This window comes from Protopterus annectens, chromosome 13.part0 (genome assembly GCF_019279795.1).
Source record: "Protopterus annectens isolate FY-2018-M chromosome 13.part0, PAN1.0, whole genome shotgun sequence".
Taxonomy (NCBI): Eukaryota; Metazoa; Chordata; order Ceratodontiformes; family Protopteridae; genus Protopterus; species Protopterus annectens.
This window is the reverse complement of record NC_056747.1, coordinates 519957728-519985710: the sequence shown is the minus strand read 5'-3', so window position 1 is coordinate 519985710 and position 27983 is coordinate 519957728. Positions and strand designations below refer to the sequence as shown.

General features: G+C 36.3%; 1 protein-coding gene across 1 annotated transcript in view; it reads right to left on the bottom strand.

Moving 5' to 3' along the window:
- Window positions 1-21657, bottom strand: part of LOC122788350 (fibrinogen-like protein 1-like protein) — a 38485-nt gene extending 16828 nt beyond the window's left edge. The window contains exon 1 of the mRNA XM_044055420.1: window positions 21580-21657. Within this exon, the coding sequence (XP_043911355.1) occupies window positions 21580-21643 (64 nt within the window). The 5' untranslated portion in view covers window positions 21644-21657. The remainder of the gene's footprint in view (window positions 1-21579) is intronic.
- Window positions 21658-27983: the final 6326 nt, after the last annotated feature.

Here is a 27983-nt window from a genome sequence, read left to right as displayed (position 1 = left end):
GATGACAAAATGTTAAGCAATAGGTATAATGAAGAATGTGAGTGTGATGCATATGAAGAGGAATAAGTACAAAACACTACGATGATTCCTTCTCTCCAAACCAGAGATACGTCAACTAGAATAATGGGTATAGGACTGGAACCATCATCATTAATAGGACTGCAAGAGCAGTTCAAGAGATCACAGTGATACTATCACACCAGCAACTACAGAAAGAGATACTAGAAGACCTTGATGCATATGGTTTTAAATAAGGACGTATTAAAGACATACTAAAAACTTTAAGTATCTTAAGTAAATATGGAAAGTTCAAGTCTGTATGACTGTTTTTTTTTAAACGATGTATGAGAACCAATGAACATTACAAAGTAAACAACTCATTGAAGACACACGGAAGTATAATTTCACAAAGAAGATAATGGATTGTTAAAACAGCTTTGCAAAACAGGTAATAGAATCCAAAGCAATAACAAATTTAAAAAGGCAAAGGACAGACATAATGCAATTCTTATGAGATGTGGAAATAAAAATAAGAAGGGAGTAGTGCACTTTGTTGTGTCCCGACTCAGTGAAAGCTGACCCATTCCACAATATTGGCATAAACTTGGTTTTATTATATTTATTTAAGAGCTGGTGAGTGAAGCCTCATTGTAAGGGGTGCAGGGGGTACAGCTGCCCTACAAATATGTTTGGCTTCTACTGTTTGAGTGTAATACATTTTGATAAGTATCATTTTCAAATAAGAAGAGTTGTCAAAAAATGATTTAGTAGGGTCTGCAGCACATCTATTTGGTAGGCAATAAAGAGACTAGATGGGCCAAGAGAGTTTTATATGCCATCATTTTCTCCATTTCAATGAATCTCAGTGCCTCCATTCAAGTCACCATTCAAGAAACCATTTATTGTGCACTTTTTAACAGTCTAACATCCCATTTTTATGGCAACAAGAGCTGGAAGCAATATTCAGGATAAGGCCTTATCAATACAATGGTAAAATGAGAAGATGACCTCAGCATTTCTGGGATCCACATGCCTTCTGACACATCCTAGCATCATGTTAACGTTTGACAGAGACCTTTAAAATGCAGTGCATTATTCAGCCTATTAGAGATTATGGCTCCCATATCTTTTTCTTCCTGCTTCAGTTCTAGTGCTATCCCAACAAGTGATGCACTAGATCTTGTAATACATTTATGTAACCTTTTGAAGAAATATTATTTATTTATTTATTTTGTTTGTTTGTATTTATCCCTTGTTGACTGGTTTAGTCTTACTAAGGTCAGAGGAGACCTGAGGTGGTATTTATACTACCAAGAGAGATTTGGCCTGGACATCAGGGAACTTCTCCTACTCGTCATTGTTGTCAGTGGGACCCATTTTGCAGAAGCACTTCCTGTTTCAATTCCAGGTGCAGAGGCAACCTGAAGAAACAGGAAGACAGATGGAAGGAGAAGGAAATGATGGAGTTGTGAGAGAAATGGAGGAGAAAGCAAATACTGAAACTGGAGAATATGTACAGGACTCTGAGATGTTTCAAAGAAATTTGTTTCATGGAGGTGAGTCAGCAAATGATGCATGTATAATTACAACCCTCCAGTTGGGAGGGTTGTGGGATGATTTACTTAAAGAAATGGTGATGCAGAGTGATCCAGAAAAGGGAGGAGGTGTTTCCTAGGGAGACATTATGGAGAAAATACCAAAGGAGGATGCAGAGACAATCCTGAAGAATAGTGGTGAAATGGAAAAGAAAACATATGCAGAGAAAGTAAAATAAGGCAGAAGGGGAATAGCAGAAAAGAAGGCAGAAGAAAATGAAAAACAGAAGTATGTGGTAAGGATTCAAAGAAAAGAAGACAGCGAAATTGACATATATGATGTGTGGTGCAATTTAATAGCTCCTTTGGGTGTAAAAGCATTCATTCTTATTAACAAAGACATTTTGTGACATCATATTTGAGACTATTTTTTCAATGGAAAATTTTCTTGGAGAATATGAAAGACTGTAACCTGTGGAATCTTTGTGTGACAAAAACATTTAGCAGGGAAACAAAAAAGAAAATTCATGTTCAATTTTGGACCAAGGTAGAAACAGAGACTTTGAAAGGGCATTTGAAAACTTTATGTAAAAAGTACGGTACATAGCAAAAGTTTATGACAAAAGGGGTTTATGCACTGCTAGCAGGGATTGTAATATTGTGTTAAAAATAGAAAGAGAAAAAATGTACATATACCAAGCATGATAAATGTGTAGTGGAATAGGGGTGTCATAAAATACTGGGGACAATGACTGTGACAAAAGAAAATATTATATTTTTGGGGACATGATGCAAAAACATGTGAAGTGAATGTTATAAATGTAACATAATTGGACATTTATGGATGGACTGAAAAAATGGAAACAACAGTAAGGAAAAAGACAAGGAAAAAAGAAGAAAATGAAGAAAGAGAAGACATTTTAGAAGTAGTAGAAATAGAAGAAAAATTAGATGAGAAAATAATAATGAGGACATAGAAGAAAGTTCTGAAATAAGTGAAGAAAACAAATTGGAAGGTAGTAAAAGAAAAGATAATTCTATTGCTAAAAGATAAAAGGCAGAAAAATTTTAAAGGGATAAGTACAAAAAGAAAAAAGAAAGGATATGGATGAAAAAGAATATATACAGCTAATGACTGGGGGTTGGTATAATGGTTAAGGTGTTTGACTCACAGACACAAGATACAATGATTATCACTTTTGTGGGGGAAACTGGTTAGGCTTAGAATGGCCTATTAAGAAAGCTAGCCTAGTAATTAGCTATGTACATATGAAACCATGAATCTAAGGAAAATGGAAAATGAAAATTCTAGAGTTTAAATGTGAATAGTATTAAGATTATAGTAAAAAGAATAGTGATTTTTTAGAGTGGTGTAACACGTGATGTATATGTAATTATATTAGACGACACAAGATTTTTAACAAATAAAGAAAGATTACAAACAGAGAAACTATGGGGAGGAAAAATAATCTAGAATTTGGGACATGAGAGATGTTCTGGAATAGCCATATTCTATAGAAATATGGTAAAGATATAGATGTAACTTTAGCAAAAATAGGAAGATTAACCATTGTAGATTTAAAATGGAAAGAACAGGTACACAGAATTAAAACATAATATGTTTATACTAATTGCAAAGAAAGGAAAAACTTATTTCATCAGATTTTAGACTATGTAGTGATAAATAAGAATATTATAACAACAGGAGACTTTAATTGTGATTTAAATGATGAAAAGAAGGAAAATAATGCAAGAAAAAATGTTAGAAGTTATAAGATGCGGTAAGTTATCACTTTGGGACAAAAATCACCAACTTACAAAGTGGGCATGTATAGATGTGAAATAAATTATTTTACAGTATCAGAAGGTTTAGTTATAGGAGAAGGGAAGGTAGTTGAAACAGGATTTTCTGATCATACTGCAATATGGCTAGAGTTAAAGGGAAACAATATATATATATATATATATATATATATATATATATATATATATATATATATATATATATATATATATAAGCAAATGAATAAAAAGGATAAATGAGAAAGCCTGGAATAAAAAAGGAAATATATTATTAATACAGTAATAACTATGAGAACATTTTATAAACATTGGTCTGAATGGTCCATGATATTTAAGGAAAACATAAAAAATGTTTTTTATAGCTGCAATATGATGTGAGAAAAATAGAGAAAGAAAAATATAAAAGAGCATATAATGAAGCATTGGAAGATTTACAGCATAATGATAAAACGTACTTTGACAAAGAAAAAGAATTATATGAAAGAAATCAAGAAAAAATACAATTGCTATATAAGCACATATATTTTTAATGAAAAAGAGTAGAAGTATTGTGTTACTTAAGTAGATTAATAAAGGAAGATGGTAGTGTAATAAGAGAAATAAAAATGCAAAACAAGAATAGATAGAACTTGGGAAATAGTATGAATAGTGTAGTATAATATGTTCAAGAATTTTTTATAGAAAAAAGTAGTGAAAAAACATGGAAAGTAAAAAAGTTAACAAAACATAGAATAAGGAGTTGGAAAAGGAGATTTCTTTAAATGAGCTAGATAAAATATTAGGACAAGTAAATGTATATTTGGCTACAGGACCAACTAAAATAGGGTATGAAATGTATAAAAATTCAAGGAATTGGCAAAAAAATATATTTTTTAAATATTTTGAATTAATGGTTAAATACAAATAATTATGTAGTGGAATACTTAAATTCATATGGAAGAAGGAATATAGAAGACAATTAAAAACTGGGGATTGACAGTATTGAATAATAATTATAAGATCTTAATGAAAATAATACAAAAGAGATTTGAAGCTAAAATGGAAAATGTTATGAAAGATAGTATATACGTATAGTGTAAAAGAAAAGAACTGTCAAGAATTATTAATGATAGTTAGAGAAATTGTGGATGATATGAATAGAAAAGAAGAAACAAAAAGCATGATAGGAGACCTTAATAAGGCATTTGATACAAATAGACATGAAATGTTATGGATAATAATTAAAGAATATAACTGAGAAAGTTAGGAAAATTTGTATGTCAACATATAGTAATAATATAGTAAAATACTTGTAAATGGCTGGTTAAGCCAAGAGGTATATATGAAGAGTGGTGCAAGACAGGGAGTTCAATGAGTTGTATACCCTTTGCTTCAATTAATAAAGTGATAACATGTGAAATAAATTACAAAATGAAGGGGGGAGGATATATAACACTTGAAGGGTTAAGAATTCCAGTTCACTTAACATATGTAGTTGACATTATAAAAATTGCAAAAAACAAAATTTGGATAAAAGTAGTAGGAAGTTGCACAAGTGAGTATCTAAAGGTGATATGTGATGGCTTTAAATAAAGAGAAAAGTTAAGGTTTAGGTGATATAGTAGATAGTGGGTATATATTTTACAATGAATGAAATTTCCATGTTAGGTATAACATTTGGGAATAAAGATGTATGTAGAATACAATGGGAAAATACAACAACAAAATAAAACAAACTTGTCTTTTCTGAAGAGCATATACATTAGCAATCAGAAAAAGGCTTACTTGGTAAATTCAGTACTGATGAGAGAAATAGCATACTTATGCATTTATGTTGCTAACAGTATTTGAAAAGGAATTATTGCAGATTTTTTTTACTTATATAGGATTCTAGATTAAACCCGGTAAAAAGAGGAGTTTTGTATGTAACTAAAGAGGAATGAAGTTTAGGGTTACTTAACCCAGTGATATATGCTACTTCATTAAATTTGTACAAAGTGTTAACATGGTTAAATGAAAAAGATGAGAGTTCAGTAGTAAAACTGTATAAATATAAGTATGATAAATTTTGGTATATGGTAAAATAGAAAAGAGTGCGTAAATGAAAAATATAAAATGTTAAGAAAAAATATTTTTGTGGAAAATAAAATTTGATGATAAAGAAAAGATATAAAGGTATGGTATAAGAATGAAATGATAAAACATTTCTATGTAAAATGATGGGAAATTCTAACAGACGAAATCAATTAAACTATAAAAGTAAGAAACAAATTGTATAATCAGAAAGGAGAATGTCAAGACTTTTTGTGGAGACTAGTAATAGGTAATTTGCCAGTAAAAAGAAATAACAAGAAGAAAGTATGGAATGTGTTTTTGAAATGTAAAAGAGTAAAAAAGTTATGGGGAAAACAATGTTAAGAAGATTTTTTGAATATATAAAATACGTGGATAAAATAAACATGGCTATGATTAAATATGGATATAAGAATATAGATAAATAATATGCTAAAAGAATAGATAAGTTAGTCTATGTTATATGGGTTATATGAAATGAAAGCATAAATGAAATTATGTTTACTGGCAAATGGATTTTAGCAACAATATGAAGTAAAATCAGATGGTTGCTATGAAAAAAGGAGTGGGGATCTAATAGGGAGGAAAATTTAGTATGATTGTAAAGGAAATTATGAATATGTGTAAACATATTTGTATATCTATATATTTGTAAATATATAAATATTTTGTAAATAAGAGTTATTTTTTATATAAATAAAGGACCCATTCTTTTTTGGTAGGTGCTGTGGGATCTTTTACATCCAGCTGAGCTACCACCAACTCAGAAAGATCATGCGCCTGGTGTTTAATGTCTCATCCAAAAATGACACACTCAAGAGAGCAGCACCCCCTTACGTTGCACTGCAGTGTCAGCAATCCACCTACCAGGTGTGAGAATAGAACCCACAACCTTCTTCACCAAAGTAGTGTGTGCTACCTCTTTACCCAGTGTCACAGAGAGGAAGATATAGCTCATGAGGGCAGACAGGATTCTTCTCCATAACAACAGGACCTAGACATATGCTGACAAATGTAGGTTTCTGCATTACACTTTATTTGACTCCCATCTGCCAACCTTGTAAGCCTTACCCATCTATTTGTCAATATAACACCAGTAATAGTGTCATAAGCATTCAGTTCCAGTGTGGTATTCAATTATTTTATTTAGTATAAATATAACAGGCTAATCTAATAACTGGCAAAATATGCTATAGTACTTCTAACAGCACTGAATCATGTGGCACCATGAGGAAAACTATATAAAACTCTTGCAAAGAAAGTATTTGAAAAGTAAACTAAACTGCATTAAAGTGGCATCAAACTGAAAAGTGTTAATAATTGTTCAAAAGATAAAAGTAAGAAATGCTACATTGTACTTGCATTTTAATAAAAAACTAATAATTGCTGCACAAATACGTACACTTTGCAAGATAAATGCTTCTTGGAAGCAGTGTAATAGATCAAATATTATTTCCTTATTTGGACTTTGGCTTGCTAAATCTGGGCCTTTTTCCTTGGTCATATAACTGTGAAAACAAGAAAGTTTCTCCCAAAACATGAATCAAAGCTAAAGACACAGGAAATTCTGTTTGGGACATGTAAGCAGAGAAAGACTGCTAATTGAGATAATTACTGCAATTCAGTTGGTGAATCTGCTTGCTGGAACTTATACTTGGGACAGAACTAGACCTTTGCTCAACTGCCTATAAGGACTCTGAAAATTTGCTCTACTTCTGAAAACTAAATAGTGAGGACACGTGTACCTCTTTAGTTAAAGCACCTAGTGACTAGTTGGCTAATGGCTAGTAGTTTATGAACAGTATCTGTATGTTTAAAGCTTATTTTTGATTCTTTGTATAACTTCTGTACTGTTTGCATATTAAAGTAAATGAGTTAATTTATTCTAAGTAAAGAATTGTATTATTCAATATTATTATTCAACTCTAAATGCTTGTAGATAAGGGTTTATTTACTATCTTATGCTTTTATTGTATTTTACTGGTGTCCTTTCAACTGTGTGATGTCTTCCATTTGAAAGATGACTGCTCAAAGCTAATTGCTACCATTTAAATTTTTGAAGGTTGGTTGATTTTAAGGGTAAACAATAAGGTATGTTCTTGTTTTGCTAGTCTTTAAATATTGACAGTGATACCAAAAGATTGGGAAGTGGGTATTAGTGTTAGGGAGTTACCAGTCCCCCGCTATCTTTTAAAATATTGTGTGTGTGTGTGTGTGTGTGTGTGTGTGTGTGTGTGTGTGTGTGTGTGTGTGTGTGTGTGTGTGTGTGTACCTGTGCATGTGCACACAGAGTAATTGTGGTTGTTTTAGAAACTGTTGGTAAAACTGCATTAGAAGGCACTGAGCTCAGTCTTAGGTCAATAAAATCCCTAAGACTCAGTGATTAGAACTCTGAACTATAGCTTTGCAGTGTAAGGCTAATTTGGGTTTGTCAGATCTTGGCTATTATCTGCACCAGCAATGCATATATACATTGCACCCTTAAGGCTGTAACTGGTACCAGAGGTGGGATTCAAACCTCATACTGCTAGGTCTGACCTACAGATTTTTGATGGCAACCAAATAGCAGTTAAAATTCATAATATCCATCCACCACAGGACTACACTACTTCCCAGACTTTCTCTGAACAGCTTCTTCCCATCTGTGTCTTCATTTTCAGCTGGTCAGATACTTCGCTGTCAACTCATCATTTTGAGACCCAACCTCTAGCCTTTAATTTTCCAACCAAGTGGCATATGGGTTCAAAGGGTTTTACTGATATCCATTTATACTGCTTCCATAGACTATCCCTATCCACCTTAGCAGTGATCCAGTAACACATCTGGATAAAACTGTAATGCTAAAATGTATGTTGTGTAAAAGTAATGTCTGCAGTCACATCATGTCATGCAATGTCACATTTTGTGTGTGTGTGTGTGTGTGTGTGTGTGTGTGTGTGTGTGTGTCTGTGTGTGTTTATGACATTGCTAACATCTGGAAAGCCAAAGCTAAACTTGCACAGTAAATATAATTTATAGACATGATCAAAGAGGGAAAATGTATTTCCATAGCTTTGTAAATGGATAATGTCCCCACTATTCCAATTATTCCACTTTTGATACTTTTTTGGGGGGTATGTCCTTTTAATATCTTCATGTTTGCCAAACATCAAGTCTACACTGCTACAGTTATACATACTCATTCATCTATTTGCAAAGGGGACCACAAGTCATGGAGGAGGTCTTCATCAGACAGCCATCAAAGGACTTTCTCTTTAATGGCCTAATTCCTCTCCTTGTAGTAGATTTATGAGCTCCCTACATTAAGTATTTGTTATTTTCTCTCTAATCCACATGCATGTTTTTGTACATATGGAGTGAAAACTGACATGCATATGCAGCTTGACAAAGACAAGTACATGTCTCTAGCATCTGTGTTGCATGCTGTTTACCTCACCCCCCAGAAGGTGCTAGCATTATAACTGACCAGACTGTCTGCCTTCACCCCTGCAGCTGCAGTGACCCTGTCTGAAGTACTGTAGCTTTCTGTTCATTGCTGTTCCATGATTCATTGAAATGGCAGTGAACAGAATGACTGTGAGAATATTAAAAGTGTATCTGGGCAGCTGCAACTGTGGGTGCTAGAGAGTGAAGGCAAGTATTTTTTTTTAAAGCTGGCAGGTAAACATGTTTGTTTTGATGAGGATTAGCTGTGCTGTGGATGAAAGCAACTTGTCCTCTTTTATTTGCTCAGTTTACAGTGTGGCATTAAGGGCTATTGTGGAATTGTGCAAAATAAAGTGGAATATTTATTCTCTCTTTTTTGGGGGGGGGTGCTAGTTGTGCTGTGGAGGAAAGCAACTTGCCCTCTTCATTTGCTCAGCTGAAAGTCTGGCACTGGGGGATAGTGTTCTTTCTGTGAATGAGTTGGAATATTTATTCTCTCTTTATATATATATGCCGGAAGGCAACCAAACAGGGGAGAGGCTAGCTGTGCTGTAAATGAAAGTAACATGCCCTCTTCATGTGCTCAGTTTAAAGTCTGGCATTAAGGGCTAGTGTCCATTTGTGTGAAACTGGAATATTTATTCTCCTTATTTAACTTGCAGGCAACTAGATTTTCTGGAGGACTGCTCTGTAGATGAAAAGCAGCTTGCCTCTTTATTTGCTCAGTTTAAAGTCTGGCATTATGGGGGAGTGGACATTTGTATAAATCAAATTAGAATATTTACTCATTTTTAATATGATGTTAGACAATCAGATGGGAGGGCTATGAGTGCTGTGAATAAAAGTAACTTGCCCTCTTCAATTTCTCTTTTTAAAGTCTGGCATTAAAGGCTGATGTGCATTTGTGTATAATAAATTGGAATACTTACTTTCTGACTAATCTTTGTTTGAAACAAATTCGTAGCTGTCCTTTATTTACAGAATATTTTTGTCTTTGCCTAATATCATTGGTCACAACTTACCCACCTGTTGTTTACCTAACTTATAAGTGGCTTTACAGGAATAATGTACATTTGTATAAACTAAGTTGAAATATTTACCCTGTGAATGCTGTTTGTGTCAAACTAAGTTAAACTGTTCATGATTTTGTAGAATACCCCTGATTTTATCTTATTTTTGGAATGTACTTAATAAACTTGTGGGTTTCTGCCAAATCATTGAGAACTGCAGTCACGAAATGGAGTAGGGGGCTGGATGTGAATGAAAGCAACTTAACCTCTTGTTGGTTCCTCAGATTTCCTTCTAGCTTTACAGGACTAGTCTACATTTGTATGACATAATCCTTGGGTACTGCTTGTATATAAACAAGCTGGAACTACCCCTGATTTTGCAGAATGTCACTGACTTTGCTTCATTTTAATCTCTTCCTCATAAAATTGTGGTCTTCTGGCAAATTATTGAGGAATGTAGTCACTAAACAATGACAAGCATTTGAGTTTCAAACCTCATAGCCTTCATAGAATGCATGCTTCTGCAAAAGCTGTTATTCTAGCAACTTTCTAAGTTTACAAAAGCAATACTTAAAATATGTCCCTGATTTGGGGGTTTTGTTACCTCATTATTTTGGCTTTGTCCATAATTTTTGCACTAAAAGGTAGAAGTACGGATGTTTTCAATGACTTCCAGATCCTCAAAAATAAAAGGCTGCAATTCTCTTGAAGACCTCCAGTGCTGGAGTAATATGAAATGGTGTTCACAGGAATCTGTAGCCTCTTATTGGTGTGCTGAATGCACACAGCTTTGAACTGTCTGGATCAAGTTATTTGTTAGATGGTGTTGTTAGCATCACTCATGAAAATGCTTAGTTCTATGTATAATAAGCACAAGTACGTCAACAATTGTAGGCGGATAATGCTCCCTTGGAATTACTCTGTTCAGATCTTCTAGATCTATGCAGATTTGATTTATTTATTTAATTTATTTACTTACTTACTCTTTGTTGACTGGGTTAGTCTTAACAGGCTAGTGTCCATTTTTCAGGAAAGACCTGAGGTAGCACTGTCTGATTTAGCAGCTATCATCAAGTTGTTTACTCATGGAATAGCCTTAATTCTTTCTTTATTCTTTACCTGAATGCCACAGGAATTCTCCTCAAAATGGTGGTTAATTTTTTGCCAAACTGTTAATTTATCAGGCTGATGATTAATTAATTGCTTTGCTATGCTTTAAATGTTACAAGCATCCCCTACACTCACACAGGTACACACCCAATTACTTCTTGGTAAAATAATGAGGTAATTACACTCTGCCAGTATATTAGGACAGCAGCAGGTGGCTCAATTAAATTTTTGCACTTAGTGGGAATTTTAGAAGTATGTATTTTCACATTCTTTTGTGTAAAATGCTTACTTTTTGCACAGAAACAGTCTATACATAAAAATCCATGCAAACAATATTTTGTTGAAAAAATGAGTTTTGTGCCAGTAAGTCAAATTGATCTTTTGCACTTATCTTTAAATCTGTCTTTTATGACTGCTAATTCAATTTGCAGCTGTTTAATAAAATAAATGTGTTAAGCAACATTATATAATTTACTTCAGCAAGATGAAGGAATATGGCCATTTGTATATCTTTACTTTTATAGCTTTGCCAGATTGTAACACAAAACAGAGCATACTTCTGCAGCCATTGTTTCAGTTTTCTGAAACAATTACCAGAAAAATCAAGGATGTCAATGGATTTAGTGGTAAGATAGTAATCATGATCGAATTTCTGACTGCTTTTTAAATGTAATGGTGACTTTAGTTTTATTTTGCTTGAAATTCCAGCATTCACCACTGTATATGAATAGATTTGAGATGCATTCGTATGAGAAGCTTCTAAAACTATTGTGGTGTGTTGTTTCATTTCTTTGCATATTTACTGTTGCTTTCACTTGTTTTGACACTGTTTCATTTAATGTCAAAGTCATAATTCTTTTTATCTTTGAATTTCACCAGCAGTCTAATGGAATCTTAAATCAAATTTCTTATTTTCCCCATCATTTTAAATATATATTTATTTAGTATGAATCGTTTATCTGTCTTTATTGATTTATTTATACATTTATTTACTTGCATTTGTTAATTAAGAATCTAGCTGGGACATCCCATTTTCAGTGGAGTCCCAGGAAAACAATACCAAGACAAACAAAAAAAAATTTACAGTACACATTACACAGTTAAAAAACACATGAGCCAATTCAGATAGCTTACATATTATAGTTCTAAACATAATAATATAAGAAACTAAAGCATGCATTTCTATGCATTTCATGAGGCATTTTTTTCTAAAGAAAATACTGATGCAAATTGGTAGCAATGTAGAAAGTAACAGAGGTAATGACTAGAATTTACTAAGATCCTTACAGCTCAAGCTAATTGCATAAAATGGGTTGGTCAAGTAACATCACAGTAAAAAAAATGTGATTCACAGATGGTACAGCTCCAATAAATAAGACATAATTTCTGACTCATTACCACGCTTCTGAAATGAACGTTGCACCATCAGACATCACTGTGCAGTAGCTCTCCCTGGCAGCCCACAAGTCACATTAGTGAAGGCATCCCCTACACTCACACAGCTACTCACATTCAGACACACTTTGCACATGTACAGACATTCCTATATATATATATATATATATATATATATATATATATATATATATATATATATACACATACACACACAGTCTCATTAATGTCCCTATTTTCACAAACACACACTCATACATCTCATTAATGTCCCTGCATTCACTCACTCACTCTCACACACACACACACACACACACACACACACTCCTTCCCCACCTCTTTGTTGAATTTACCTGCACTGCTAGTACTCCCATAGGAATGAATGACTGAGTACGTTTTTTGACAGTCACTTTTTCCTCCTAAAGTAAAATATAACTGACTGAGTCTCTAAATCACTTCACCCAACAAATAGGGAGTTGTGGACTTTTCCAGAAGAAAACACAGGGCTAATTAGCATTAGCCACTCTCTTGGACTGCTGTGTTAATATGTATTTTCACCTGAGAAACTACTCTATCTACTGAGGCCCCCATGAGGGAAAACCTCAGCAGCAGATTAGTCTCAATTAAAAAAAACTAAGCATGGTGCAGAAAAAATCTGTGTTAATGCTTCCACATTGCAGTAAGCCTTTCTGAATCCATGGATTGTGTGTTAAGCTGACTGATACATCCAATAAATACATAGAAAAAGAGCTCTGTATCAAGGTTTACACATACAGTAAAGGAGTGTAAGACTCTGATGATAGTGTAGCACAGTCAGTAGTTTTAGCCCTCTCACCTCAGTACTTGTGCATACTATAGGTAAAGTAGATCTATATAGGATACTGGAACTGGCTCCAGTCAAACCTAAACCTTCTAAACGTCAACACATATCCTTTGGTTTCTTTTCTATATCACTGCTGAGCACATTATAGGCACTAAAATAAATAACTATAGGAAAGCTGTCTGGAAGCATGTAAACCTTTTATTAAAATGCCAAGCAACTGACAAAGAAGGAAAAGTACACTCACAGCAAGAGGTTCTATGGTTCGATCCTCGGCTGGGGTGCCTTCTGTGCGGAGTCTGCATGTCCCATATCCCAAAGACATGCTGTAGGTGGATTGGACACTCTAAATTGGCCCTAGGCATGAGTGCGTGCGTGTGCCTTCTGCGGAAGGTTGGGCGTCGGGCTGGCAACCCGACACCGTAAAACTGCACTGCCAATCATGAGCAGACAGGTGATCCACTGTGGTGACCCCTAACTGGGAAAAGCCGAAAGAAGAAGATTAATTACTTAAAGTTTGTTGACTGGGCTAGATAATTGGTAAGAGACCCTTTTCAGCCTCTACCTGAGCCAAGGCAACACAACATACAGTAAATTCAAAATAAGAATAAAAACATGATTAACATATATATCAGAGAAAAAGTTACAGGTAGTAAGGTAACCAAGAACTCATAATGATTAAATAAAAGCTACAAATAATCAAAAATATGTGGATATATAAAAAATAGCAATTATCATTTCTACTGCAAAATGTGTTAACAACACATAACATAGGTATAAACATGTAGGTAGAAGAGGGAGTTAACCTGCATCTTTGTGACAGGGGCATTGGATTCTTTTGTCATTTTTTTTAATAGTGTGAGATGCTATATGATTGACAGGGGGACTATTCCAGTATGCTGGGGTATGTTGGAAGAACATTTTCAGAGATAGCCAAACTAAAAGGAGATCTGATGCATATGACGCATGTACTACTTCAGAGTATTAGGGAAGTCATGCACAAAGAGCCTATTGGCCAGCAGAGGAAAGGACTGTCATTACATACTTTGAAAGTAAAAGTATTAATCAAGTAGGATGACCTAGCAGTTTTAGGAAGCCATTTGGCTTTGGCAGAAACTGTACTAGTTACCTGTCATGGTTTATGTAGCCCCTCGCAACTTGAGTCCCCCCCACTTATCTTACAGAACTTTTCAACAAATAACAATCTGTACCCCTCAACCTCAGAGCAAGAAATCTGGACAAAGCAATAAATAATGGAGAGACAAAGAATCAAGAATAGGGACACTTTAAATATTGCTTTTACAAACTTAGACAATTGATAGAATGATAGGTTTTGGATAAGCAGGAATTTCTGAAGGGGATGAAGTCTGAAACAAAAATTGTCTGTCATTATTTTCTGACTTCAACCCTCAATAACTTGCCAGGAAAAAACACAATTTTATGAGAGATGGACCAAAAATATAAGGCAAAAATCTGGACATTGTGCAAAAAATTGTACAGTGGAGATGTACGTAACAGTCTGCTCGCACTCTTCATTCAGCTAATCACAAACTGTTGGAGATTCCCATGGTCTGGGTTAACACTTTGGCGGCACTCTCATTTGCACATCATGGGCAAAGGCTCTGTAATCTCTTACCCAGTTGGATTAAGATCCTGATGCTTGACAGGTTCAAACATTCACTCAAAATGTACCACTTTGATCTAGTATATGACGTCTGTCATTATTTATATCCCCCCCTGTATTTATTTGCTTATTTTATTTTGTAAATAAAATAATTTAAGTAAAATAATTCCAGGATTCAATTTATGAGTGAATGGGCAATCAGCAGAGAGGGAAAAACAAGCACCAGAGTCGCAAACATCTATCATATACAAATAGGCTAAAAGCCCTGTCCCTCTACTCAGTCTCATACAGACTGCTCAGAGGTGACCTGTGTCTGGCATACAAGGCCACTTCAGACCCAGCCTTGATGGAGTTGCTGCATATCCATAAGACAAACTCCACTCATGCAACCCGCATGCAAGACCTTAACCTGGTCTGTGACATTAATAGAGCTTGTTAGTGGGATAGATTTGTGTCCCAAAAACTCCCCCGTCTGTTGAATAGACTTCCTCTCCATGTCAAGCAGGAACCTGGATGACTGGACAGGAAACAGAAAATATACCTCTGGGATCCCACCTGTGTCCCTGCTGGACAGGGGAAACAGGTGCTGACTTTGAGGGAACATGGGCGAAATTCTTGGCTAGGCTTATAAGGGCCTCCGGCCCAATAGCCTAGTGTCATCCTATGAACCTATGAACATTTTAGAAAATAATAGACATTAGGCACAAAGTTAGCAGACAGAGTGCAGTGAAACCTTAGATATAAAAAATAAGTTTTAATTATCCTTTGTTGACCGGGTTAGTACCACTACACTAGTAGCCTTTTTTCAGGGGAGACCTAAGGTGGTATTTATACTACTATATATATATATATATATATATATATATATATATATTTATATATATATATGAATTCCTATTACAAGAACGAAAGTTCACTACTTCAAACTTGTAATAGGAAGCCTTGCTTCTGCGAAAGTTCACTTTAACGAAAGTGAACTTTTGCGTAAGTGCACTTCACCAAAAACACTTCAGCACAGTGGAGGACATAAAAAACAAGCTATGTCCTCCACTATGGCGTGATAGTCACAGACCTTAGGGTTAGGGCATGGGTTAGGGTAAGGGGATAGTTAGTAAAGCTATCCCTTACCCTAACCCATGTCCTAACCCTAAGGTTCGTGACTATCGCACCATAGTGGAGGACATTGCTATGTCCTTCACTGCACTGCAGTCATCATGGACCTTAGGGTTAGGGCACAGGTCATGGTAAGGGGATAGCCCTACAAACACAAACACTTCTGTAGATTCTGAGCAGCTCCATTTCTATAGCCACAATATGCCATGTGAAAAAATGCAGCCTCACTTAAACTTAACAGATGCAAAAATATGCCTATGACAAAACATAGCCACATTAAAACTGAGCAGATGCATGATTCTATCAGTGAGGTTGAAGCATCATTAATACAAAATGAAACATAAGGTACAAAACCATAAACATTTTGCAGAATTACTGAAGAGATGTATCAACTTAAAAATGAGTATTACGGTCAATTTGCTTTAACTGTAAGCTGAAATCACAGCTTGTGCCTGTGTGCATAATCTCAAACCCTAACATTTAATTATAAATCAACTGCATAAATTGTAATACTCATTTTATGATGGAATAATCCTGAGTAATTTGGCAAGATGCCTTAAACTTATCCCTCTGTCTGTAGACATTTGTTAAAATGCCTCACGTTTCTTCTTATCAGTGGGTGGCAAGGCTTTGGTGTTATGTAGGTACCTTGGACACGCTGTGAGCACACCATCTTCTACAGTGGTGATGCAGAGACATAACAAGGCAGATACACCAGTTGTTTTCACATGGGAAACATGACTGCTTGCGGCAACAGATTCTCATATGACAGTCCAGAAAGTGTCACCAGAATCTGCTACACATTACAATTTATATATTCCCTTAATGAACATTTTAGCCATCACATAGAAGAGAAATGTGAATCTTGGCTACGGCTATACTATTGCAGAACCGTAATGAGAACATAGATGTTGGTTGCAGTATTGGTTCATTCATTTCTTGTTTTGAATGTTTGCAGGTTGCGTAAACTATATTAAATGTACTTATAGAGTGTATGCTAATAACGTACACAATAGACACTTGACTTATGCAGTCTCTATAGGTTTACTGCTATGAAAATTGTTTAAGAAAGCAAGTCCACAAGCTTCAGACATTCAAATATGGATAGAACTCTACTGCAGTGATCCCAGAACATTGCAAGGTGGTACCATGTGTTTGTGTAGGAAGGGTTAGACAATCTTATTTACATGTGTTTGCATTTTATCTTACGTACTTCAGTCATTTCTTATTTTTTAACTTTAGCTTTATTTAATTTAAAACACCATGTTCCTAAGAATATGGTGTGCTACAGGTTTCATTTTTCATAACTGACATGATGTAACAAAAAGAATATTTACACTGAATTTTCTAGTCTAGCACATTAGCTCAGGGATAGTACACAAACAGAACAAAATTGCTGTGCCCAGTTTTCTATAAGAAGTGCGATCACAGAAATACTTTCTGAAGGTTACCAAGATGCTCTTTTTGATAAGATTTTCATTAAGGGCTGATAACAAATCCAGACAAGCTAATATAAACCAGAACGCTACGTTCTAGCACTATCTTTAAAACATGTTTCCTGACGCTTATCTGATGTCCTCAGTTGGAATGTTGATTAGAATATTTTGCTGGCACCCTAATATTTATGGGTATCAGATTTGATTTTAATATTTATGTTTTTAAAATATAGCCAGATAATTTGCTTATGCTGTACTAACAAAGTTAAAAAAGATTGAAACATCCCATATCTACAGCTAGTAGAGTTTGGCTTTACTAGCCTGAATGTACCCATAAAGACGAAAAAGTAAAGTCATGATCAATTAGAACCTTGACGCTGAAACAGTAGGCCTCCACTCAGGAGGTTTAAGGTATTATACACTGAAGACTCTAGCTTGGCTGAGTCTTTATTGCATTTTTCCCCTGACGGCTTGTCTGTATGACCTTTTAAGCCTTTGGTTAAGATTCCAATGGACATGAAGGACATGATATACCAGTATTTTATATTGTGTTATCATTCTTCTTTCATCAAACTGTTTATTCTGCATTAGTTGTAGTTCCTAGCAGTTTCTTATAAATGACTAATAACCAGGGAGGGGGATAAGGAAGTGTGTTACCTATAAGGATAAGTCCTGAATGCTTTATGGAGTTATGGTAGTTACTAAAACTATAAGAAGTTTATGTAACATGGTTAAAGGGTAGTAACTAAAATCTTGCTTGTGCATCTATCTTCTTTCATTCAAGTAATCCTTATGCAGAGCACTACAAACTGATCCAGTTTAAAAATTAAATAAAGTAAAATAAACCAATTTGCATATTCACTGGTGGAGGGCTTAATAGTAAATATAAATAAAGTAAAATTAAATAAATAAATCACTTTAGATATTCACTGGTGGAGGGCTTCATACAAAAAAAGGCACACATATTGGCGAGAGGTTATTTAAACAACAAATTCCTTTAAAAATAATTACAGATAGGTAGAAAAGGTACGCATGAGATCACCAATATCACATACCTTTTCAGCATGTATACCCTTTAGAAAGCTGCAATGCTCTGATATAAGGACTTTGTATTTGAAATGTCTATTCCTTAAGGCTGAGAAGGAACAAACTATTATTGCATCCACCATGCCAGTCAACAGACCAAACTGTGGTCTCCAGGAAATTAAAGGCCTTATATAAATTTGGGTGATGTGACCTTTTGCCAATAACAGCATACACAAATATTTTTTTCCCAATTCCTTATTCTCCTGCACCATTTATCACTATGAAACCCCAAATTATATTTTTGTGTCCAGAACTTGGTCGTAGAAAGGGAAGACAATACTTTGATAAAAGATGGAGCTGATCAGTGTTACTTTCTGATACACAGAACTGGTTGTTAATGGCACCACATTTATTGAACCTGCAGAAATAGCCAACCTGCTAGCTGACAGGTTCAGTGAAAACTTCTCCGCCCTGTCCCCACCACATATCCCCCAAAGCATCCCTACTACCTGCCCTCCACCTAGTATCTCCAAGGAGCAGGTTGTAAACACTCTTTCCAAAGCCAAAAACACAGCCTCTATCGGACCTGATAACATCCCAGTCTGTGTTCAAATGGATTAAAAGAGGGAACTAGCTTCACTGCTAGATACTCTTTTTAACCACAGTCTAAGCATTGGTTTTGTACCTGCTAAATGGAAAACAGCAGCCATCATCCTGTTATATAAAAGAGGCACCTCCACAGACCCTGGGAACTATAGATCCATAAAACTGACCAGACTAATCTGCAAGGCTATGGAAAGAATAATCACAGACCTTTCCAGCAAAGATATAGGAGACCTTCAAATGCTCAGCCTGACCCCATTTGGCTTCATCAAATGGAGATCCTGCCTCTTGAATTTGGTGGACTTCTTTGAGACAATCATCAAAGCCCTGGAAGAAGGCATATGGCCTACCTGGACCTGACCAAGGCCTTTGACACAGTTCCCCACTCAGGTATCATTGATAAACTCACCCAGCTAGAGATCAACCTGTATATTGTCAGGTGGGTTGCAAACTGGCTCATTGATGAAATGCACACAGTCGACATAGGTGACTCTACCTCCACCAGCAGACCTGTAACCAGTGGTGTTCCACAGGGATCTGTGCTGGTTCCCTACTGTTTGGAATTTACTTCTCAGATGTACAGGCTAAAACAAAAGGACTATGGCTGACAGAGCTTGGTGATGACTGCAAACTGGGTGTAATCATCGAGTCCCCAAACTATGTCAACATCCTACAAGAGGGACTTACACAGACAAATGACTGGTGCCAAAGTCATGGGCTAAAACTCAATGCAAAAAATGCATTATCATCCCCTTCAGCAATGGTGGCATCCCTGCAAATTACCACATTAATAACAACACCCTAAGCATGCAATCAGTGGTGAGAGATTTGGGCACACAGGTTAACGGCAACCTTTCCTTTGACCACCACTTCTCCACAGTGGTAAGAAAGGCTTTCTGCATTGCCCACCTCATAAGGCATTTCATCCAGAACAAGAGAGGTTATAACCCTCCTGTAGTCCTCACTCATCAGGCCAATAATAGAGTACAATGCTACCTTTGGTATGTACCTTACCAGGCACCTGCAGCAAATGGAAAGACCTCAAAGGTTTCTTATAAAGAAAATTCAGGGTCTTCAGCATATGTCATACACTGACAGACTGAAATCATTGTCACTATACTCTGTGCCTTACAGACTACTTACAGGTAACCTCTGCCTTGCATATAAAGCAATCTCAGATCCTACTCTAATGTTAATACTGCACATTCATAAATCAAATGGTATAAGATGCACTTGCTCTACGGAATATGTACGGAATATCTCTATGTAGATATAATTTTCACATTTTTCTAATATCTCAACAACCAAGTAACACAGATGTAACTCCATAGCCTCATATGAAAGGTGTCCACTAGATGAATAAAAAGCAGCTGACAGTATGTGAGTGTGCAACTTTAGTGGTTGCTGAGATACTGTAAGTTATTTACAAAATATTACAAATGTAATAGTTACTGTGACTTATAAAATTTGATTTAAGACATAGAACCTAAAAAATACTACCACTATAAAATTACTTTATGCTAAAGAGTTTGCCATTTATAGTTCTTTCATAACCCCCTATGGTTCCAGGGATATGAACATTTATTTGAAATGTGAGGACATAATTTGATTATCTCAAAAGGCATAGGCTCCGCCCCTTGAAAGTTACAGTGCAAACTTCCTGAGCTCCATTGGAGTGAATGAGTTAAGCATAATTTGGATGACTGGATGGGAAAACGTAAATTCATCCCAGGAGTTCCACCTGTGTCCCTCTTGGACAGGGGCAGTAGTTGTTGACTTAGTTCCGCTTAATACCTTGATATTCTTAGGAACAGGGGTTGTATTGGCTAGGTTTGACTTCTATGATCCTATGAACATGACAGACTATAAGTCCAGGAAATCAGGCATCTCTTTTTCTGTCCCAACGTGAATACAGCATTTTGAGTTACTAATATTTCTTTATGTGGTTCCATCCATCCATCCACAACCCCTTTTTCCAATTTTGCACCTGGGGTCAGGGTGTAACTTCAACAGTGACAATCATCTAGAGCCAAGGTTTACTCCACCCTGCCATGGTAATTCTTCTACACCAAACACTCACATGTACACTCACACCTATGGCCAATTTAGAATATCCAGTCCACCTACTGCATGTCTTTGGAATGTGGGAGGAAACTGGAGCACCCAAAGGAAGCCCACATGAACACAGGGAGGACATGCAGACTCTGCACAGAAGGCACTCCAGCCGAGAATTGAATCTGGGAACCTCTTGCTGTGAGGTGACAACACTATCCACTGCACCGCTCCTCCTCCTGAGTTCCTAAAATAATCTCCATACCAGATTATCAGAATGATAATCAGTAATCTTTTCAATCTATCAGGAGACTGGTTAGTAGTATACTTTCAGAAGAAAATTTTCAGATATTATTATTATTATTATTATTGTTATTATTACTATTACTACTTTTATTTATTTAAGTCTGATAACCAAGGTAGAGCATTGACACTTAAAGATTTTTATAAGCTCAGTCTGGGATATACTAAAATATAGAATAGATAGGCAATTAACAAAAATAACTGAATACAGATAATAGAGAATGGATGTATAAATAGGCTGTTATCCTGATTGCTGCTTACTCCTACTTACCAAGTGAATCTGCGGAGAAAATACTGCAAAAGAAAAGCAATCCAAGGACCCATATCTGCTCCATTACATCAGGTTGAATTAAATTCAGGGTCTGCAACATTAAAAAATGTCCTATCAGATATTGCTGTTGTCATTTGAATACCCATCTTCCAATTGTCAAACAGAAAATAAGAAAACACCTTTTTCATTATAGCAAAAGTTCTGTTTTATCATATGAAACGCATTTTCATAACTCTTTCAATAGCCCAGATCACACTTGACAATCACTCAAACATCCATAGCTTCATAACACAAAACTGCATCAATCTGTGACAGAGCTGTAACTCGGGCTCTGCTGTTTGTTGGTGTATAATGTTCATTCATTCACAGGTATATATCAGTATATCTAGCCAATATATTTACAGGCATGCAACATGTGTTGCCTCACATACTGTATAGTGTTCTATGTAAATGCTCCACATTTAATTGCTTAGCAGTTATTGTTTTCCTTTTTAAAATCTGTCTTGACAGTATTGTAAAGTATCAAGTTGTGCACATGACACTTTTGGACACAAATAATATTCATCTATGATCATATTTATTATGGCATCCAGAAAGATGGGAGACAATACTTTGTAGCTAATTTCCTCCTTCTGACATTAGAACCCCACACCTGCAACTATGTTCTTAGTGACCGCAGAAGATTTTTGTTTCAGGACACTAAAGTCATAATACACTACCTTAAATGGTTTTGCCAATGAGTATGCAAAGTACTCCTTTGTTTATACATGACTGAAACTTGTTTTATAAAAACCTGATTCTCCAAATCTGTGTTTTGAAGCTATGTTCGACTGAAATGATTCTGAGTGGGGTAAAATTAACCCTCATGTGTGGGAAGGGACCACATGCCCTCAAATAAATATAATCACTCCGAAGGTCGAAGAACCCCAGGATAGATTATTTTCAAACAGAGGGCTTTTTTCTGTAACTGGCCAGTTAAATGAAATAACTTCAGTGAATTCATTTTGCTGAATTGCTCACCAGTCATATATTATGTTCCATGCCTCACAAGCTCAGGGAAATCTATCCCTGAATCTGGCACATAATTTTGCAAATGCCATTCAAGAACACAATACAATGGCAATTTCAGCATAAGAAAAAAAGTCTGTAATTTTACACATATAAATTAATAATTTCCACATACTACTTCAACTGTCTGTAAACTGTTTGGAAAAGAAAAATAAATTTTAAGCTGTTTGGCTGCCTACAGCTTCAAGTACTGCCAAAAGGAGTGTTTTTTACTCAAAATAAGTTTTCTTAACATATATTTCAATACCTCAGACCATTTCCTTACAAAATTCTGAAAAACATTTTTCTGCTATTAGTCTTTATAGAGTGAGCCACATTGTGTGTCCTGGACACTGTCATTTCATTCTAAACATTGTCACCAGCTGAGAGGATGTCTGCATAGCTCTCAACCGTTCTAATTGTGCCTCAGATTTTTGCTCTGTCCCTCATAAATATTTTGAGTTTCTGCTAAATCACTGAATATTATCCTCAGCCAATAATAATAACAGTAATAGCCAGGTGCTAGAGTTTCATATTTCTTATGGTTCAGAAAACACATGTTGATGCAAAACTTATTAACTTTTTAGTGAATCGGAGTAATATTTAACAATTGTGCTTAATTTTGAGCCTTTGTCCTCTCATTATTTTTAGCTTTGTCCAGAACTCTTGAGCAAAGAAGTTAAGATGTTTGGATATTTATAAAAGATCATTGCTCAGCAAAAATCTTAATGTAGATAGAAAATATGCAGAATGCAAAGACACATTTGCAGTAGAAATATGTTAATGGTTAAAAACTTGACATCAGAATGATAAAATGAGCAAACTCAATATAGCTGTCATGAAAGAAAGGGGTAAGTGAATTAAACCATTTTTCTATGGTAAAGTTCATTCCTCCAGTATAATGTTTGTGTGGTGAAAAAAACTCTTACATTAAAATATGTAGTCAAGCCCAAAAACTTAAGAGTGAAAAAACGTTATGCTTTTTTTTTTTTTGCATGTGTTGTTACGTCTTCTTCTTTCGGCTTTTCCCAGTTAGGGGTCGCCACAGCAGATCACCTGTCCGCTCATGATTGGCAGTGGAGTTATACAGTGTCAAGTTGCCAGCCCGGTGCCCAACCTTCCACAGAAGGCACACACATGCACATGCACACACTCACACCTAGGGCCAATTTAGAGTGTCCAATCCACCTACAGCATGTCTTTGGGATATGGGAGGAAACCAGAGCACCTGGAGGAAACCCACGCGACCACAGGGAGGACATGCAGACTCCACACAGAAGGCACTCCAGCCGAGAATTGAACCGGAGAACCTCTTGCTGTGAAGCGGCAACGCTAATCACTGCACCACTGCGGCCGCCCTTGCATGTGTTGTTACTATAGTCAGAAAAAAATGTTTTTCATTTTTTTTTAATTTATCACTGAGTAAGTCAACTAGGATCCGGGACTTCTGCTCTCTATGCTTGCCTAGTAAACTTCGTGGATATAAGCATTTTTTATGGGGTCCCTACAGTAGTTTGATGTGACTCAGTGACATCACTGCATCTATTTAACTCATAGATTTTCAAACATCAGGACCAAATTTTGTATAGTATCCCAAGTATATAATAAAAGAACATAGACTACTAAGGTAACTACATATTGTATTTTTGATGTGAGACACTCAGAGACCAATAACTGGGTCATGCCATAGTAGACCCAATTTGGTGATGGTTGGGGGAGGGGGTTGGAGCATCCATGTTGTTGCTGTCCATCTTTGTGAAGCAGAGATAGTTAGCACTTCAGTGTCTGAGATAATCCATGTCTCATGTGAAGGAAAGGAGTGAGAGACATCTTTGTAGGAACAGCCATTTAAATAACCACAGGCAGCAGTGAAGTAGGACAACAGGTCAAAAGGTACACATGATCCATGCTTTCATACGCACAGCATCTTGAGTTGGACATCCTACAGAACCCAAAATCGAAATACAAGTCTTGTAATTAGTAGGGTGATGCCAACCAACTAAAACATTGCTTAAGTAATCTTTCAAATCTGTGTATTTCAATATTAAAAAGGCTAGAGTAAAATGTTCCAGTTCAAGTAATACGTGCAGAATACCATACTGAACAGTGGCCATTTAAACAGTTAAAAAGCAGGAGGCAAACACGGTGTATAACAGTGTCCTGGTCCTGCAGCTTTTGTTCTTGTTATACATGAACATGAAAGAGCAGCTTTGTCTTCATTTCTTCAGAACTGCTTTCAACAGCATTTTCTCAACCTATTTCAGCTGCTTTGTTTTTCACTTCACATCCTAAACAATGTTTGCAAACCTTTCATTGTCATCATCTATTTGATATATTATGGAAGATAATTTGCTAACAAGATTTATTCAACATCCAGTCTACTAATCCAATTGATCTAAAGTCTGTAAATAGTTCCCCATCCACTCATTATAGTGGCAATTGTGGTTTTGGAATCAGTGAATAAAAGTCACTGCAGGTTGGTTTGTTAAAGAATAACAGCCTATTTGTACATGGCCTCACTTACTGTTGCAGTAAGTTGCAGGGAGGGAAAAGTGTGCATATATACATTCACTGTCATCCAGTGGAGAATTGAAATCACAATACCATTTTCTGCCACATAAATGGCTGGGTGAAAATCTCATCCAGCAGGAAACTGCCAATGACCCCAGAGAACCTCCTGTACTGACTGAACCCCATAGTATAAGCCAGTAAATCCTAGGATGGTAGGCAGCAGGGTCAGAGGTCATTACTGGAAGGTGGGGGCTGCTGAGTGATCAGGAAATTAAACAAGTAGTAAATAAAATAGCTAGCTGTTCTTATAACACTATTACTTACCCAGAAACACTGCTCCACCGATGCTGTCAGTCCTAAGTGATTTTTTTAACTCCTAGACTTGGAGTCATTTCTTATACTCTGCTGTTATCAGAGTTGTAAATGGGTGTGTTGAAAGCTTCACCTGTTGTGGATGAGTAATTAACATGCCACACTGTACCTTTCACACTGACTTCCTCACAGGCCATCTGCTGATTGATTCCTAGTTAACTCCTTGATAAATTTCAGGGTAAACTACTAAAAAGAAGTATAAGCTTTCATTTGGATGAACAGACTCACATACTCTGGTAAAATTGGTTCTAAGTAGCATGCTTTTTTAATGGGACCTTGATCAGTTTCTGCAATTACCCTAACACTGATCAGTTACTGCAATTACCCTAACACTGATCAATTACAATGTTATGAGAAGCCACAGAACTCAGAGACGTTTTAGGGTAGGCAAAATGCTAACATCTATGAAAGGAAAGAATAATTACTTTCCTCAAGGCAGAATAGATAGACATAAGTGGGAATATGGGATGTCAAACAAACCTGACTGATGTCGTTTTGAATTAGGAAACATAAGTGGGTGGCAAGCAACAGACATGCTGTATACAAATGGATAATCTGGAAAATGCTTACACTCTTCATACTTTAGTGCTGTACTGGAATGATGCAGAGCAGAGAAGCAGGCAATAACTGCAGGACAAAGAATTGCAGTGCACTGCAGTGAAGTTTTATGGGTAAAATAATGAGCTGCATATGACCTATGCCCTGTAGACCTGTATTTCAGTCCTTTGGCTTCTATCTGTGTAAATAGATAAGCATTCCTAGATCATTCTTGAAAACAAATGTTAAATTACATTTTTTCTTGGCAGAATGAAATAACAAATATGCCCTTCAAGTGCATTCTGCAAGTGCATTCCATGGGTCTACAACCTTCTCCATGAAAAAGTACTTTTACAGATCCATGGAGAAGTTGACCCCCAAAGTTTACTGTCTGGGTGTCTTCCACTGTTTCCTGCCTTTCCTGTTCAAGATGGCCTGATTACATCTCCCAGAAATTAACTTGTGCTCACACATCATGTCTCACTACCTCTTCTGATCTCCAGCTACTCAACTCTCTGGTCATATCCTTTCTCCTCTGTCCCATATGCCCTTCTGATGACTTCCTTCTGGACTCCCACCAGCAGTCTCATATTTCTGTCCATGTCTGTGGCTTAACCAGATATTGGTAGGGTAGGGACAGTACCTCTTGTTTCTGAAGTCTGTCCCCTGAAGGTACACACCACATTATGATTGTTGCTGTCACTGCACTCAGACTCCTGGTAATCTAACATAGGGGTAACTGGCCCTTCCAGGTCCTTTATTCTGCTCTGCCGCTATCTGTTCTGCTCTGTTCAGATGTTACTTTACACTATGATAGCGGTGGAATTTGCCTTTTCTGCATTAAATCTGAAATGCATCTTTATGGCCAGTTAGTCATCTTTAACAAATCTTTCCTCAGACCCTTACACCATCCTTCACTGTGATACCAACATTTATACTACCAGACAGGCAGCTGATTCTGTTCTCTGCTGCCTCAGACATGTCAGACAGAAACACACTGAAGAGTATGGATCCAGAATTGATATTTCAGTACTCTACCAATCGTGGCTCTCAATCCTATTTTCTGACATTGTCCTTCTCACCATAACCCTATGTGCCCTAGCATTCCACCATGCAGGACACCTGTTAACCAGTCTTGGTCCTACTCCTAATCCCTTAGACTAAGGCAAACAACTTGCTGATGTCCAGGTACACTGTGTGTACCTGTACTCCCCTGTTAGGCTTTCCTTCAACCCAGCCATAAAATGGTATCAGTTTCTTCTGGTTGTTGAACCCCTGCTGGCTGTTGTCCTAAAGATTGCTTTCCTTTGAAAGGTGACCAGTGAAATTGTTAGGATTCTTTTCACAATGTGCTTGCCACTCCCATTAAACTAATAGGCCCATAGCTACATGGATTTTCCTGCTTTTTCTCCCTTTCTGTCTTCGACACTATTTACTGTTACACAGTCCTCAGATACTTCGGCAGTACCCAGTTATCTGTTGAAGAGCTTCTTCAGGGCATCTGCCAGCATATTGCTCAAACTCAGCAATCCATCTGGCTACAGTGCTGTACTCTCCCGCAGGATAAGCCAGTACCCCTCCACCTTTTCCATCTTCACCCTGGTATCTGTCTACTGCTCTTTACTCTGGCCTCCTTCCTATCTCAGCATGGAAATCTTCTTTGTTTTCCTTTTTGAAGTTACATATTTATTCAGTAACTTCGCTTTTTTCTAATCATCTGTGACCTACCAATCACTGCTTAGCCAGACCAGGTATGTCTCTATCTCCTTTCTTCCATATACTTAAAGAAAACATTGTTTTTTCTTATTGACCCCTTTAATCTACTCCTTTTAAGCTTATGCCTTCGCAGATTAACCTCCTTAGTCACCATTCTGATTGCCTATCTGTTGCACTGTGTATTCTCTGTTTTTGTTTTACCTTCTCCTTTCTGCCCCTTG